We start from the raw sequence: 16,686 nt of genomic DNA on the forward strand, positions 1-16,686 counted from the left end.
TTCCGCATCTCCCAGCCCTCACCGCATACGAGGACCGCTCGGCAAGCCCCCACCAGCACGCCGTGGTCCACTGGGCAGGCCGCCTGAAGATCGACCTCCGCCCGCGTACTCGTAACCGTCCGTTGCCCATGGCGCGTTGGCTGCAACAAAAGGACGATCACCCCCGCCGCCGCCGCCGCCGCTGCCATAGCCACTACCACCACCACTGCTTCCGCCACCACCTCCGTAGCCACCACCGCCGCCGCCGCGGCTGTACGAGGCGCCTCCTCCACCTCCACTACCGCCATACTGTGCTGGACTCTGCGACCGGCTGCCGCCTGCACTGCCGCCGCCGCTCCCGCCGCCGCTGCTGAACAGATTCCGCAGCTTGTCCTGTGCCGAGCCTGCCGGTGTGCCACCGCCACCACCGCTGTTCCGGTCGAGAGCGCCGGCCGCACTCTGCGTGCTCTGGTAGCTGCCCATGCGCTGGCTCGGCAGGGGCCGGGGGCCGGGGCCACCAGGGCCGCCCGACGCCGGCGGGTCGCTGTTGCGGTTGCTAAAGGGAGAGAGGCGGTTGCCCTGCACGCCGCCGACGCGGGCCGTCTGCCGCAAGGAGCCGCCCACGGGCTGCACCTGTGCGGCATTGGCATTGCTGTCCCAGAGCGAGGACAGGCTGCTGCTCGGCGGCGCACCGCCACCGCCGCCACTCAGAGCGGCGCCGCCGTAGCGGGAGCCCACGCCCGGGCCGGACGGGACGACCGTAGCGACGGGCGGCGGCGGCGCCTTGGGATCGGGCGGCAGCCACTGCGGAAAGCTGCGGCCCTTTTCGGTGTAGTAGGCGCGGAGGACGCGGCAGACATGGGTGTCGTCTTCGGTGTCGCCGTCGGCGTCGCCGCCCAGCAGGGTGGAGCGGAGGTTGGAGATGCGGGAGGTGGTGGTGGTGAGGATGTTGGAGTACCAGGAGGCCATGGTGGGACGCCCGGTTGGCTAGGTGACCGGTGTCAAGGGCGAGATCGAACGAGACGAAATGCAGTCGTCGTCAACAAAGGCGGAAGTCGAAAGTCGGACGTCGTATGTCGCGGCCGTCAAAGGGGCAGATGGTCGTCTGCCCGTATATCCGTCGAGTGGGCCCGCACCAGCGACTGGAATGGATGGACGTCGGCGAGATGGAAGATGTTGGGAGTTGAGACAGCCGACTCGAAACTGGAGAGACACGACGAAAAGACAGGTGTGATTGGAGTTGGGAAGACACGAAAAGGTAAAGCGGATGTGGTATACGGAGTGGAAAGGGAAGAGGCGGCTTGGTTTGAAAAGAGCGGGCGGCGGCTCTTGCCTTGCAAACCGAAGCGAAGCGACCGCCAGAAACGCAGGAAACAGCCCCACCCCACTCCAGGCCTCCCCGCCTTTCATTCATGCGCTGCTACGGGTACCGTAAGATACTTATTCAATGCCTGTGGCGCCGTGTGCTATTTTGTGCTATTTGTGCTACTTGTGCTAGCGCGGCATCTCTCTGTAGCGTTTACAGTGCTTGCAGTGGACCAACAGCGCGAGCATACCGTCAGAATTAGGTAATCTAGGCATGTGAACTGAACTCGCCTGAGCTTCGCTGTGAACACAGCTTGAAAAATGAAGCTTTTCAGCTTTTATTTTCAAATGTGAATTTAACGAGTCCAGAGGTGAACATGCCACATTCATAAATTTTGATACTTAAACTCACTCTGAGCGACACGCGCCATGTCGCGATCATCAGCCCGTCGAATACCACAACGACACTGGGCAAACGGCTGTCCAAAGTCATCGACATCATCACCACCATGGCACGTATTCGCAGCGACTCACGAGACGAAAGAGACTCAGCCCTCCTCGTGCACTGCTTTCCGGCGTCAAATTCAAACCCAACCGCATTCACTGGACTCGGCTGCACGTAGAACGAACCTCTCAGCCCCACGGCTACCAGCAAATTTCGACCTCTCACCAAAACGCTGCATGTCATCAACAGCGTCTCTGTCGTCTCGCCTTGTCGCCTCTGCTACGCGCCACGGTCCCCTCCACTCCGATGATGCCACCATCTATGCGCTCTCGTCTGCCCCTGGCAAGGCCGGCATTGCCGTGATCCGAATATCAGGGCCGGCTTGTTTAGACGTATGTGGCCCACGGTGCCTTTGTTTTCTTGTGTAATTACCCTGCAAATACGTCTTGTAGTAACAGCGGCCCAAGATCTATAAAGCCTTGTGCCCGTCGGCACCCCCGGTCAAGCCGCGGTACGCCGCTGTGAGGACTCTGTATGATCCTGCCGAAGCATCCGGCGACAGCGACATTCTCGACCGTGCGGCCGTTGTCCTCTATTTTCCCGGGCCCAAGTCCGTCACCGGCGAAGACGTCCTCGAGCTGCACGTCCACGGCGGGCCAGCCACCGTCAAGTCCGTCCTGGGTGCCCTTCCTGCCACGTCTCGCAGCAGCAGCAGCAGCAGCATACGCTATGCCGAGCCCGGCGAGTTCACCCGCCGCGCCTTTCTCAACAACCGCCTCGACCTCGCCCAGGTCGAGGCCTTGGGCGACACCCTCGACGCCGCCACCGAGCACCAGCGCCGCACCGCCGTGCGCGGCAGCTCGGGCCGCCTGGGACGCACCTACGAGGCGTGGCGCGCCCAGCTGCTGGCCGCGCGCGCCGAGATTGAGGCGCTCATTGATTTTTCCGAAGACCAGCACTTTGACGAGTCGCCCCGCGAGCTGCTGCAAAACGTGTCGCGCCACGTCACGCAGCTGCAGCAGCGCGTGCGCGCCCACGAGGCGGCGGCCGACCGCAGCAGCCTGTTGCGGCACGGGATCCGGATTGCGCTCGTCGGCCCGGCCAACGCCGGCAAGTCGTCGCTCATGAATCTGATTGTGGGCCGGGAAGCATCGATTGTCTCGCACGAGGCCGGGACAACACGGGACGTGGTCGAGGCGAGCCTGGACATCCGCGGATACCTGTGCACGTTTGCCGACACGGCGGGGTTCCGGCAGGTGGTGGCGGCGAGCGGCGGTGCCATTGAGGCGGAAGGCACCCGGCGGGCGCGCCAAAAAGCCGCCGACGCCGACGTCGTAGTCGTATTGGCGTCGGTCGACAAGGATGCCGCGTCCGACACGTACGTCGTCAGCTACGACGAGGAGACGCTCCGCCTCGCCGCCCAGGCGCGGCAGCGGATGGTCGTTCTCAACAAGTGCGACGTCGTTCCAGACGCGTCCACTCTTTCAGGTCTCGTCGACGAGTTCCGCCGGACGGTGGACCAGATGATGCGTGCCAGCCAGGAGACTGAGGGCGATCCCAACGAGAACAGCCAGGTACCGGTCATGGCCATCTCCTGCCGGGCGGCCGAAGCGTCCGCCCTTGGTGAGCCGCTTCTTATTGAAATGGACAGCGCAAACAGCGATCCTGGCGGCGTTCACGGTCTCGTCGATGCCCTCGCTGCGTCCTTTGCCTCCATGACTGACCTGCCGCCTGACGAGCAGGACTTGTTGGGCGTCACGGCCCGCCAACAGCAGCTCCTGGCGCAGTGTCGCGAGCACCTCGACGACTTCTTGGCAGAAGCGACTGACGAGGATGCCGATCCGGATGTCGTGCTGGCGGCTGAGCACCTGCGGTATGCGGCCGACTGTCTGTCGCGGATAACCGGCCGTGGCGAGGCGGGCGATATTGAGGAGGTGCTGGGCGTCATTTTTGAAAAGTAAGTCCAGCCACTTTTCTGGCGTCGAGTCTAAGTATGTTATGGTATCTTGACATTTTTGCTAACAGTTTCGTAGGTTCTGTGTCGGGAAGTGAAGTTAAGGTGCCGTGCCCATGTTGCGTGGTAGCGGTCCTTCTGGTCTCGTGCCCTGTATATATCCAAGTAAATATCCAAGTAAGTATCCAAGTAAATGTCAATTGTAAAGCAAGATTCTTCGTGCAGAATTGTATTATATAAAGAAACTGCAGCTGTATCAAGTTGCCTGCCGTGAGGTCTCTGTCTTGTGAACCCAAACCCAAACCCAAACCCAATAAAGGCAAAATCAAAAAAGAGAGAACAATCCAAACAAGCAGCGCAAATCAGCATTCTCTGCAGTCGTGTGCGCATTGCCTGTCATCAAACTGTTCGATCGTGGTAATGGGAGAAGTATGGGAAGAAAACGCCGGGAGCGCCAATAACCAAGTGTGCCAAGAAATCAAAACCGTCTATGTCTAAGAAATACAGGAGCAAGCGCCAAGCAAACTGGGGCTGTCTACTCGTCCTTGTCGTCATCGTCCTTGTCACCCCTGAAAGAAAACAGTTAACATTGTGCGTTGCCGATATACATAGACGTGACGTATACTGACTTGTTATAGCCGCTGCGGCCCTTATCCTTGGTCTCGTCCTCGTCGTCAGGCTTGCCGTTGTAGCCGCTGCGGCCGTACTCGACGGGCAGCGTCATGATAGCAGAGTTGGCGGTGGTGAAAAAAGCGGCCATTGTGTTCGGTTTGTGTGTAGTTGTGGCAATACGTTACAAAGACGCAAAGATGGAAAGAGTGGGATGCGATGTCTTTGAAGTGTGTCGACAAGTATCACTTTATATAAAATGGGAGTAGAACACGAGCGGAAATGTTCACAGGTGAGAAGAGGCAATGTAGATGTGCAAATGATGTGATTATGAAAAATGGAAAGATGTAGCTCACGTTCTCGGAGGGAAGGACTAAACCTTATATAGGCTGAGGGCAGAGGGTGTCCGTATTTGCTAGATGCTTCCAAGAGGGAGGCTTTTGCTTTGCAAGGATGGAGGATTTCTGGTTCATCGCCAGCATCCTTCGTTCAAGGACTGCCGCTGGGGGCTGGCATTGCCTCTGACATCCCCTCGCCCCGGTTAAAAAAAGACGCTGGTGTCGATGTGATCCATTGGCGGATTTGTGCTGGTGGTGATAACAGACGAAAGCAAAGACCAAATGACGAAAAGAGTCAACGATCATCTAAACGCCCCCCTGGCATGGCCGTGTTTCTAGCCCATTCTCTGCATGGGCCTGCGTGCGTGGGTGCGTGCGTGTTGTCTGCGTGTAAGTGCGTGTGCAATCGACGACTGGGACTGGGCCGGGTGTAAGACGTCAATTTCCTATTTGGGACCAGACCAGCCCACAAAGTGTCGCGCGCCTTGCGTCGTCTTTTGGCGCGGTCGTCCTTGTTTGGCATTGTTGCCCTTGTATCTTGGGTGTTTGTGCTCTTCGACTGGCCACTGGGTCCCCCTGCTCGCTGGCCCGCTTTGTCTTGTTTTGTCTCCCCAGGCAAGCAAAACAGAAAATAAGCAATAGGCGAAAGGGGTTAAATGAAAACAGTGGAAGAAGAGTCATCAGTGGGTATGGGCGAGGCAGCAATCGCGCATCTCCAAGGCAGCAACAAGGCAGCCACACTAACGAGCAACAGGTGCCGCAGCAAGAGACAACAGGGGTGTCAAGAATGCGAACTAGAACGTTGCATGAGGCTCGGCGAGGGCCGCTTTTGAAAAACAAATAGACACAATAAAACAAAAAGGACAAAAAGATGACATGAATGCAGGGCCCAAGGAGCAGTCGCGAGAGAAATAACAATGAAACAATGAGAGGAGGTTGGGTAAATTAGGCAGGCCGACAAATCAGAGAGCGTGCGGCGCTGAAGCCCAAAGGACAATGCGACACAGAGAGGACCAAAAGCAGAATGAGACGAGACAGGCAGGGATGGGAAGCCTAGCCAACGTCCAATTCCCGAACTGCCAACGCCCCATCTAGATGGCGCCTGGATCATTCACGCCGATGCACGCGCAGCCTGCACCTCCTTCACCTGGACGCCGCTTGTTTTGCAGGAGCCGTGCGGTTGGCGAGCCGGCGGTGCCAGGTATTGTCGAGCAAGCGACTGGCACTCCATTGGCGCTTGAACGATGTCACGGTAGAGGATTGCGAATTGCGAATTGCGAATTGCGGGTAGCTCGATGTGAATCGACTGCGGATGGATGACGGATTCGAGGACTTGCAGACGAACACGGCCTCCAGGTGGTAACATTGGCCCGGAGATACGAAAGTCGTTTCGCGAGCAGCTGGCGAGACGGTGACGCAGCGGCAGAGAAACGTAAGAAACAAAAACAAAAAAACAAGGAGCACGCAGAGATCAACAAACAGGAGACCAAACGACTCGTGCACAATGTGACCGCATTACAGCCGATGGCTATGGCCCGGCAAAGGTCGGACAAACAGCGGAGCGGCCGAGGCGGTAAGAGCAAGAAAGAAGGTGATCTGATAAGAAGTAAAAGTAAGCGAGACAAGCTTGTATTGAGATGCACAGGCAGGGCCGGAAACAAACGGGAAAAGGCGCGAGAGGTCAAAACAGTGCGATGGACAAAATCGACAAAATCGACAAAATCAACAAGATGGAAGCGGAAAAGACAGGGGCTCATTGGGACACGAGTCGAGGCGAAGTCAAGCAGCGTGTGATGGGGTGCGTTGTGGCAGAAAGGGAAAGAGCAAGGCTGAGGGGGGACCCACGAATCCTTTGGCCTGCAGCAATCGCCACGCCGATGCAAGTGCGACCGTCCTGCATTTGTCGCCTAACCTTTGATGGGAAGGAGCTTTGCATCTTTGTGTTTCTGCTTCACAAGTGACCAGAAGGGGAAGGGACGGGTTCTACAAGATTGCGAGCAAGGTATGACGAGCAAGGCAAGAGAGGCAAGAGCGGCGCAACCCAAAAACGGGAGGACTCTCCCCTACAGGAAACCGGCCTGCAAGACGAGCTCTAGGCACCAACATGGCTTGGCCGTACTCTCGTGTTTGCGTCGCGTTTGTGTCGTAAGGGGCCAAAAGCAGCTGCAGGCAAACAGTACACATGGAGACAAAATAACGATGCGCAAGGTGAGGAAGGGCGAGGACAGAACGACGAGTTCCTTCCTTTTCGGGACGCGACTGATGGGATCCGTCTTAGGCAGGAACGGACTTCAACAGTGTGGGCAACATAAAATGTGCGGGCACCTACTAAATATACCGTCGACTTATACTCTATCAAAGAGAAGGAGCCGCGCTCCCGGCATTGTAGCGGAACACCGTGGTAGGGCCAAAACAACTTACGGCTTGTACGGAGCATTTGTTTTATTCAAAACAGACATCCACGATTGGCCAATATTCCCACACCACTTCCAAACACCATCCGCTGGACCGAAGTCCTTACATGCCACCTAACGTAGAGGTCAACTTGGAGAAAAAAGGCGATGGCTGGAAGTACCAGCATCGCGTAGTTCTTGCCTTGTTGGTCTCGAAGAACGACCGTTAGGCAGGGGACAAAATGCAGGAACATCATTCACGGTGCGACTTTCGTCCAGATTCAGCAGGAGCTGCAGTCGAGCTACTTTGTACCTCGCATCAAGGCCAAAGTACCTTTTCTCTGCGAGGATGTCTCGGCCATTCTGGGTCAGCTGCAGCAAGCTGCCAGTGGGGGCGCACGTTTGGTCGTAAAGGACGTGAACACAAATAGTAGTATCAACCGTCTACCACAGAAGCTGTCCTCGCCCAAGCCACGCTTCGTGGGCGCCTCGATAAGGTGTATTGGTGCCATGCGGCCTGGATGACTCTTTCTGTTTTTATTTCTGACATACACGTACCTTCCCTGAATTCGTCCCTCGTCTCAGCTTTGCGCGCTTGAGTCCCGTGCCTCTTTCCTATTTGCACCATGCCGTGTCTTTTTTATTTCTTTTTTAGCGTCACGGGCGAGGTAAGAGAGACCAACTACACGCCACTAACGGCAGCTACGACCGTTGTAGGCAAATGTCGGCCAATTCCTTGTTCGTCTTCCCCCTTTTTTGTCTGTCCTTTTGTTTATCGACCCAAACGTCGAATCTATTCTCACCAATACCACCAACTCTCAACGTCGCCCATCCCATTTGCACGACACACCCTGAACGACGAAACGAGCTGCGAGCCACCAATCTCCTGTCCCTCTCGCCGTTTCATCTGAGCATTCTCGCTTCATCCCGTCTTTTGTACGTCCATTTCGTAACGTTGAATTGGTCGCTCTTCTTACAACGTATTTCGACGACTTCGCCTCTCAATTTCGCCTTGTAACGCGTCTGCCTCTTCGGCGCTGATACTCTTTATGGCCAGCGAAAGGCGCAACTTCGTGCCGAATGGATCGTGTGAGAGAGCACAGGGCTGTGTCACACTATCTCACCTGCACGCAAAAAAGCAGCTACGTCATATTGCAGTCAAGTGCAAGGCGCTGTGAGGTCTCGCCTGTTGTTGACCAATCTGGCGACCTTTTCGCCGGGCCGTCTGACTCTGGTAGCCTTCCTCCGGCCCCCAATCCAACCCTGGTTCCTTCGTGTCCCCAGATAGAAACCATCCACTCCCGGCCGTGCCGCTATCTTTCTTCAGGCTTCCCTCGAACTCTACCATTGTTTATTTTTGTGTGCCTTGTTCTTACTTTTTCATTATCCCAGTCCTTCCTTGTCCACTTGACGCCCTTTCTGGCCCGGATTTGCCCTTGCGCTACCATTGTGACGCAGAAAGAAAGGCCTCGGCTTTGCCATATGCTGACCACAGACAATAGAAGCACGCCTGTGTGGACAACCAAGCAACCCACGATCTGCGAACAGCAGGACTAGGAACAAAACCCGCGCAGGTCCGGAAACGTGGTGTGAAGCCGCGGAAATTATCGGCCACGACAAGCTACGGTGATGATCCGACACATCCCATTTTGGGCACAGCAGGTTGAACAACCTTTCCTCAGAGCAACTTTTGATGCTGAGACCTGCGAGGATGTGGAACAAAAAGGAAATCACCGGCGCAGACAAAGTTTCCTAAGAGAACGACACAGAGAGGGCGACGTATGAGTTCATGTATCCGATTTGATGCGCCAACTGCCCATATTGGCTTGCATCCCGCGAAGAGCAAAGCTGACTTACTCTGCCAACAAGTGTGGCTTGGTAGGCGGCTGAGCCTTGCTCCAACAAGAACCCTGCGCCGCGCTACATCGTGGCCAACTTTCTTCATGTCCCTCGCAAGCAAATAGATCGGGCTTAAATGGTTCTTCTCAGCCAAGTCGATGTCGATGCCGGCCGCAACTGTCTCGTCTTTGTGCTGCGAGTGGCTTCCCAAGAGGTTCCTCTGATCCTCCGACACTAGATCCTTGGCGTTCCACAGCATCGGGTGAAACGGTTTACAGTCCACTTTCACTCATCGACATCACAAGGACCGTTTCTAAATCTGTTCAACGCCTTGACTACCGCCTGTCCGCACGCCTCGGCCCTTGTATGGCGCTTCCTTCAGCCATATCTGTTCTCTGCGATCCAGAGTTCAAGGGACAACACAGGCCGGATGCAGAAGCCCCTCTCCCATCCCCCAAAAAGGAGGAAGAGATATGAGGTACGCTGCGCCAATTACGCCATATGGCTAAAATAAACTTTTGTTGCAACAACGTATTCCAGTTGTATCACTCGCTAGGAACAGCTCTATTTCAAGAACCGGTCAGACGACATCTTTTTTGTTTGCTGGTTTGGCCGGCCTAGCCGGTCGGCCAGTCATTGACCGTTCAGCTGGGCCAACTCGACGACAATATGTGTGTGGCTGGCATACGACGAGATACGTCATGGCCGTGGCCCTTCCGACTGTCTCGGACCAATCCAACATTGGCTTCTAAATTAAGATCCTGAGAACCCCGTTTCAAATCTTTAGTTGCCCACAAGACACAGCGGAATACATATTGGAAAGAACACAATAAACGTTAAGTCGCGTATTTGAGGCAGCACCAAGACATTCTGCCCCTCGCATCTTGCCACGCCAACCCGTCCAGATCCGAGCCTCGTGTATAGTCAAGCATGGTGGGCCGGTCGTAGGCGAACGATATGGGATGCAAATACGATCTGCATACCCCGGCTAAGCCCTATACAGAATCTCCTCTACTTGTGTCCACCCGCAGAAGTACCTGTCGCAAGGAAGCAGGCAGAGGACGGAACCTACGGCTGTGCGTGTGACTGCAGGATCAGGATCGCGCTCCTCGCAACAGTGGTTTTGAGCAGGAGGGGTGGCCCTGTCCACACCTGTGCCTCCTATTGGACAGGTGTTGCACTCGAGACGTCGAGGGCTGCTGCTTGTTCAGCCTTGTGGAGATGGTGTCAGCCTGTGAGGTCTGAGCAACTGGTACAGATACAGATTGTGGATACTGTCTGCGCTGTTCGGCACAATGCTGGGATAAGGCAACCCGAGGGAGAGTCGGATCCTGTCTCCTATGTGTGGTAGAAGGATCGTTACAGGGGCGCAGAAGGATCGCACACGGAAACCAAAGGTGAATCTGAGCAGGTAAGATGGGACTCCAAGGAGTCAGGTACGTTTCACGGTAAAACTGCTGACTGGGTACATGAGCAGACGACATCCTAATGTGACCCCAGCAGGATCTCTTTTTGTCCCAATAGAGTGTTCCACCATGTCTCCATCCTGTCTTTCCCCTGCGCGTCATTTCCTATTGGCGTTTGCAAATCAGGACTCCTCGGTGTCGGTCGTGTATTCGAATGCCCCAGGAACCGGTGCATCCGGTCCACCCTCACTATCGGGATCGGCTTCCCATGATGCTGCCGATGCCGTCTTGGACGTTGCCGTCGCTGCTCCAGCGTCTATATTCGCCTCTGTGCTTGGTGCCTTCGTGCTTGCTGCGCCCACTGGCGTCACTGTCTGCATATTGCCAGGCAGCCCGTCTGCCTCCACATTCGTCCCCAGGATCGCCGACATCCACTCGGCCCACTCCCATGGCCGCTCTTCACCGCCCGGCATCGAGTTGAAGTACTCCCAGCCCGACACGCCCGCAAAGGAACCGCCACGGATGCCCGGCACGCCTGGAAACGCCACCGCCGCAGCCGATGTCGCTGCCTGCAGCTGCATCATGACCTCCGCCGACGTGTCCAGCGGCACAAACCCGGGGCCGTTGGCCGGGTTCGTCACGAGGCCCATAACCACGCGATGCGCCGGCCACACAATCGGGCCCGGAAGGTGAGCTTGAGGCGGGAGGCCCGCTGGCCCGCCTGCACCACCCAGTCCACTACCGGGCGGACCCAGGCCGACCATGGTCGCATACATGTGCGGCTGGCTCGCATCACCCCAGCCGCAGTAGAACTGTGCATGGTACCACGCAATCTCGTGGCCCCGTTGGCGCTCCAGGTCGGCGTACGAGAACCCGCTGAGGTTGCAGCGCGGATCGTACGGCCGCAGCAGTGCCGCCGCAACGGGCGCCATCGTCAACAGGAAAGCCGGGCCAAAGTCGGCGCGCAGCCGGTCAATCAGATGAACAATGCCCGGCAGCGACATGGGCTCTTCGACGTCCAGGTCCACGCCGTCAAGCCGGCGCCGCCGAAGGAGGCCATGCAGCAGGGCGTAGTGTGTCTCAAACGACTGCCGGGACACCCCCTCCCGCCCCACGTCCAGCCGCTCGTACGACCCCTTGGCCGCGCCCCCCAGCAGCGCCAGCACCCGCACCCCGCGCGCCTGCGCCGCCGCCACCTCGCTCCACAGCACGTCAAACCGCGCGTGGTCCGGCGCGTGGTCGTTGAGCGTAATCGGCTTGTTGCCGTCGGCACCATTGATGTGCACGGCGGCGACGACAATGTGCGTAGCCGAGGGTCGGCCAGAGCCGGCGCCATCGTCGCGGCCGAGCAGTGGCAAAATGGAAATGGGCCGCTGCCCGTCGCGGGTATGGTGTGTCTGGTGGTAGACGACGACCTTGGGCGGCGGCGGAAGAGGAGCCATTGTAAGAGGGGGGGGGGGATAAAAGGGTGGCCGCGAAACACGGGAATGAGGGGCAAAAGTGGAGGGTGGTACGATTGCGCAACGATGGTGCGCAGAGAGACGCAGCGAGCGGCGCACGACCCCAGATCGAACCGCGTTCTCTGCTAGGCGAGCTCTGTATCGCGTTTTTGAAGTGGAAGGTGGGTGAGTGCAAGTGATTTGAGAGGCGCCCGTGTGACAAGGAAGACGCAGTTGACAGTGCTATTGTTGCGGATTTAGTAGTGGCGGGAGCGCACGAGGAATAGTAAGCACAGGTACTTTTCGTTTTAAACTCGACGTGAAACGAAGCATGAACATAAAATAAACGCCGTTACTACGATACCTTGCTGGGAATATACAATGAAAATAAATATACGAGTAGTTCGATACGTAATAAAAAAAAGGAAGAATAAAAGAAACAAGTAATGAAAATAATAACAATAATAAAATAAAATTGCCAACAACGACAATTTACAATTGGCAGACCAACCACATCAGGGTATGGAATATACGGTCATATGAATAACGTACTCTTCCGTGCAAATATGAATCCCATTCTTTTTTAAGTAGTGGACGGGGAATATGAAGATAATATTCAAAGCTGCACTATAAAGAAAGAAAACACCTATGAAAGGGTAAGACCCCGTGCGTAGTAATATAGACGAAAGGAAATATAAAAGTATGAAATATATAAGAGAAAGAATGAGAGTAAGAGGAAACAAGTATTCCAAACATGAACCAAAACGAAATGATTGGATGCAGTAAGATAGATATAAAGAAAAAGAATGCGCATTGTCCAAGGACAATATGGTTTCCAACACAATGCTCCCTCCTCCGTATTACGCCCATTATGTTGCGTCCTCTTTTGCCTCTCCTCTTCACATCTCACCCTACGCCTTGCGTGCCGGCGAGCTCAGCAGGAAGCCGTCCTGGTCGTACAGGCCCAGGCTGTCCCGGCTCCCTGCTGCCTGCTGCCGCATGCTCCGCACGCTCGGCGGCGTACTCGGGCCCATGGCCGACCGGGCCCGCAGCTTGCTCACAGGGCTGCCGTTTGCCGGCAGCGCCGCGGTGCCGACCTGGGTCGAGCGGCTCGGCGACTTGCGCAGCGGACGGCCTGTGTTGGCCTTGGGCGTCGAAGGATTGGCGTTGGCGTTGTTGGCGGCGACGACGCCGAGGTTGGAGCCTGCGGTGGCCGAGGGCGTGAGGGCGCCGCCGGTCTTGTTGGGGGTGCCCGACGACGGCGTCGTCGAGCCCGATGCCGGGTTCTCGTCGACGCGGCGCAGGACCGTGCCGGTCGTGGTTATGGAGCGGGCCGAACGTGTGCGCTGGGGCGGAGGGCGCGAGGAGACGCCGCCGGTTCCAGACGATGACGACGACGACGACGACGACGACGAGGAGGAGGAGGAGGAAAACGACGACGCAGCCGGCGGAGCCGAGCTGCGCTTCGACACGGCATCACGGTTCTCCTTGTCGTAGCCGCCACCGCTGTGGCTCGGCACCTGCGACAGCCGCTTCTTGCCGAGCGCCAGGTACTGCCGGCTGCCCACGGCGCTGCTGCGGTTGGCCATGCCACTGGCGGACTCGCCGGCACTGCTGTTGCGGCGGCGCGCGACGCGGCGCGGCTGGGTCAGACCCATGGCTGAGGCGGTCGTGGCGATGTGCACAGCCGACGAGGGCAGGCTGCCCAAAGCGGGCGAGCGGCCGATGGCCGAGGTGGCGTTGCTGTAACAGCTGGAAGCCTCGCTGTAGGCGGTGCTGTTCATGCGGCGCAGCTCGGCGGCGGCAGAAATGACGGTCATGTTGTTGTTGTTGTTATTGTTATTACTGCCGCTGTTATGGTTCTTCTGCGAACCTTTCGACGTCTGCAAGCTGTACGAGCCGTGCGGGTTCTGCGCCATCTGCTGGCTCAGGGCATTGAGTGCGGTCAGGTTGCTCAGGCTGCCAAACGACGGCGGCCGTGGCAGGGGCCGCACGGCGCGGCGGAACTGGGCTTCCTCGCTCTCGATGGCCTGCAGCGCCTCGATGCGCTCGTTGAGCGAGCGGCGGCGGTGCCGGGGCGGGTTGGGCGGTGGGCCACCACTGCCCCAGCTGGTGCGCGGGTTCGCATGGCGGGGCACGAGCGAGTGCTCGTCCTCGGGCGCCAGGGTCGGCGAGCTCTGCAGCAGCGAGCGGTCGGCGGACTTGCGCCAGGCGGTGGGCGACGACGGCGGTATAATGCTGACGGCAGATGATGGCGTCTTTTCGTCGCTGGGGTCGGCAGCGGAGGCATTGCTGTTGTTGCTGCTTGTGCTGGTGCCGTTATTCGCACTACGCTTGCTGGGGCTCGTCGCCATCCGGTGCACAACCTGCGAGGCCGTGGCTGGCCCGTCATCGTTGTCGCTGTTGGCGCCGTTCATATTGTGCGGTCCGCCAAAGGTGAAACGCAGGCTGTTGCTGTGCATCATATTGTAACCGGACTGCTGCGCCTGCTGCGGGGACGGTGCCTGCTGCCAAACGCTGCCGTTGCGGCGGTGGCGGCTGCGGCCCTGGTTGGCGCCGTTGCGGGAGTTGGTGTTGGTGTTGGCGCTCATCATGCTGCCAAGGTTGTTGCCGCTCGAGCTGTGCGGGATCATGATGCCGTTGGCCTTCTTTATGGTGCCGGCCGACCGCTTGGGTGACCGTGGTGGCAGATCAGGAGCAGCCGCGGCCGTCACAGACATACCACGCGATGCCCGGGACTTGGGCGTCGACAGAGCCGCCGGGACCAGCGTGGTGTCGTCAGTGCTGCCAGGCACGACGGCATGGGACACCTGAACGCGCTCCAGATCCTTCTCGGCCGCGAACAGCTGGCTGTCGGCCGTCAACGTGATGCCCAGGCCGGCCAGGATGTGGTCGTTCCGGGTGTCATTGTCGTCGTCGCCGTCGTCGTCACCGTTGTTGGCAATACGCACGCCGCCCTTGGACGTGGCCCTGCTCGCCACGGTGCCCTTGTCAGACCGCTCGTCGACACTGTAGACGGTCGAGAGCGACGAGCGAGACGAGGCCGCGGACGAGTACGCGGAAGACGGCGAACGCGTCTCGGGAGACGAGTTGGAGAGATTGGATGGGGTTGGGGCGGGCAGGTGCACAGCGGGAGCTGGAAGCATCATGGGGTGTGCCATGACGCTGCTGCTGCCGCCTGCCGCCTGGGTGAGTGTGCCGGCGGCGACGCGGTTCTTGTTGGGGCTCTTGCTGGGGCTGGACAGGGCCGTGGGAATGGCGTCCAGGATGGGGCTGCTGTCGCGGGCGTCCTTGCCATGCTCGCCATCCCGCGAGGTTTTGCGCGCGGCCACCATGCTGTCGGCGTCTGAGCCCGAGGTCTGCGAGGCACGCTTGATCGACTCATTATCGGCGTCAGCCGCAGCAGTCGACGTCGCCGTCGCAGTCGACATCGCAGTCGCTACAGCGGTGTCTGTCGTCTTGGCCGGTCCAGTCATCGATGCGCGCTTTAGAGAGCCCAGGTTGCCGAGCTGCTGCTGGCCCTGCAGCTGCTCCAGACGCTGCTCCGTAGAGCGCAGAATCTCGGTCAGGGCGGCCTCCGTCGCATAGTTTGGCTGGGACGCGTGTTTGCTGCCGGAACGAGACAGACGGTTTTGTTGCTGCTGCTGCATGTGCTGTTGACGGATCTGCTGCTGGAGCTGTACCTGCTGCTGCTGCATCATCATGACCATCATCTGGTGCTGCTGCTGCGCGGGCATGCTGGGATGGAAGGGAACACCGGGCGGAATGTACGTCTCCGGCTGGCGTGGGATGATCAGGGCAGGCTGCGGCGGGCGAGGCAGAGTCCGGGTCGAGATGGGCGGCGGCGGCTGCAGAGACGGACCCTGCTGGTGCTGCTGCTGACGCTGCTGGTTCGGGTTGGGCGGCTGTTGCGGGCGGTAGCGGGGGTTCTGCGGGCGCGGCGGCATGTTGGGCATGGAGGACCGGTTGGGGCTGCCGCTTCCGCTGACGTTGTTTGCAAACCAGGGGCCGTTGTGGCCGGACATGTTGGACGGCGGCTGGTTGCTTGGCGCGAGCAGACGCTGCTGCTCCGAGGGCGGTGGCGGGCGCTGCGGGAACGAGTTGGCGCGGATGACGGAGAACGTCGGCGGCGGCTCGCGCAGACCAATCTCGCCGCTGGCGGCGTTGCTGGCAATGGCATTGCCGTTGTTGTCGTTCTCGCCCGCGAAACTGGGGAAGAAGAGCGAGTTGGTCGAGGCAATAATGGATGTCTCGGGCCGGCGTCGACGCAGCTTCCGCGGCGAACCGTCAGCCGTACCCCGACGATGGTGGTGGTGGCCGTGGTGGCCGTGGTTGTGCAGGCAGTGGTTGCGCTGGCTCTGGAGCTTGATCTCGTTGCCGCCGCCCTGCGAGCCGCCGCTGCTGTTGCTGCCCGTGCGGCCCAGGACGGCCGGGACCCGCTGCCTCTGGCGGCGGACCCAGCGGCGCTGGTTGTGCCAGAAGCGCCGCCAGCGCCACATCCACCACCAGACCAAGCCGGCGCCCTCAAAGTCCCCGTCCATGGTCGAGAACGAGTCGCGCGTGGAAGCCAGCGAGCAGCACGTGCTCGAGGCACAGTCCGAGACGGGCGCGCCGCCTGGGCGGAAATAGTTGGCAGCTGCCGCCGCCGCCGCCGTGGCTGCGGCGTCGCCGGCCACCGGCTGGCCATCTGCCGGTCGGCCGTCCTCGTCGCTGTCCCGCATCATGGTGACGGTCATCATCTGCTTCTTGCGGGCCTCCTCCTCTTCCATGCGGCGGGACTGGCGGCGCTTATGACGCTTCCGCCGGGCAGCCCATGTGCACAGCAGACCGCTGGCCACTGCCACGATTCCGGTCCCGATGATCACGATGGCAATGATGACCCCGAGACTGATGACGGGACCACCACTGATAGCTCCGGCCGTGCCGGCACCATTTCTCGCGAGCAATGTGGGCATGGTGAAGTGTTGTGTGACAATGTG

General features: G+C 58.9%; 4 protein-coding genes across 4 annotated transcripts; 1 reads left to right on the plus strand and 3 right to left on the minus strand.

Moving 5' to 3' along the window:
* Positions 1 to 18: 18 nt before the first annotated feature.
* Positions 19 to 948, minus strand: SPBR_05196 (major facilitator superfamily transporter sugar; the record flags this gene model as incomplete). The annotated part of the gene is made up of 1 exon (XM_040763473.1): positions 19 to 948. The coding sequence occupies one exon, from the start codon at positions 946 to 948 to the stop codon at positions 19 to 21; it is 930 nt and encodes a 309-aa protein (XP_040615170.1).
* Positions 949 to 1,965: 1,017 nt separating this feature from the next.
* Positions 1,966 to 3,690, plus strand: SPBR_04882 (tRNA modification GTPase; the record flags this gene model as incomplete). The annotated part of the gene is made up of 2 exons (XM_040763159.1): positions 1,966 to 2,121; positions 2,188 to 3,690. The coding sequence occupies 2 exons, from the start codon at positions 1,966 to 1,968 to the stop codon at positions 3,688 to 3,690; spliced, it is 1,659 nt and encodes a 552-aa protein (XP_040615171.1).
* Positions 3,691 to 10,450: 6,760 nt separating this feature from the next.
* Positions 10,451 to 11,710, minus strand: SPBR_05036 (chitinase; the record flags this gene model as incomplete). The annotated part of the gene is made up of 1 exon (XM_040763313.1): positions 10,451 to 11,710. The coding sequence occupies one exon, from the start codon at positions 11,708 to 11,710 to the stop codon at positions 10,451 to 10,453; it is 1,260 nt and encodes a 419-aa protein (XP_040615172.1).
* A 908-nt stretch (positions 11,711 to 12,618) lies between these two features.
* On the minus strand, positions 12,619 to 16,662 carry SPBR_04568 (uncharacterized protein; the record flags this gene model as incomplete). The annotated part of the gene is made up of 1 exon (XM_040762845.1): positions 12,619 to 16,662. The coding sequence occupies one exon, from the start codon at positions 16,660 to 16,662 to the stop codon at positions 12,619 to 12,621; it is 4,044 nt and encodes a 1,347-aa protein (XP_040615173.1).
* Between the last annotated feature and the right edge of the window lie 24 nt (positions 16,663 to 16,686).

This window comes from Sporothrix brasiliensis (genome assembly GCF_000820605.1).
Source record: "Sporothrix brasiliensis 5110 chromosome Unknown Cont21, whole genome shotgun sequence".
Classification (NCBI taxonomy): Eukaryota; Fungi; Ascomycota; class Sordariomycetes; order Ophiostomatales; family Ophiostomataceae; genus Sporothrix; species Sporothrix brasiliensis.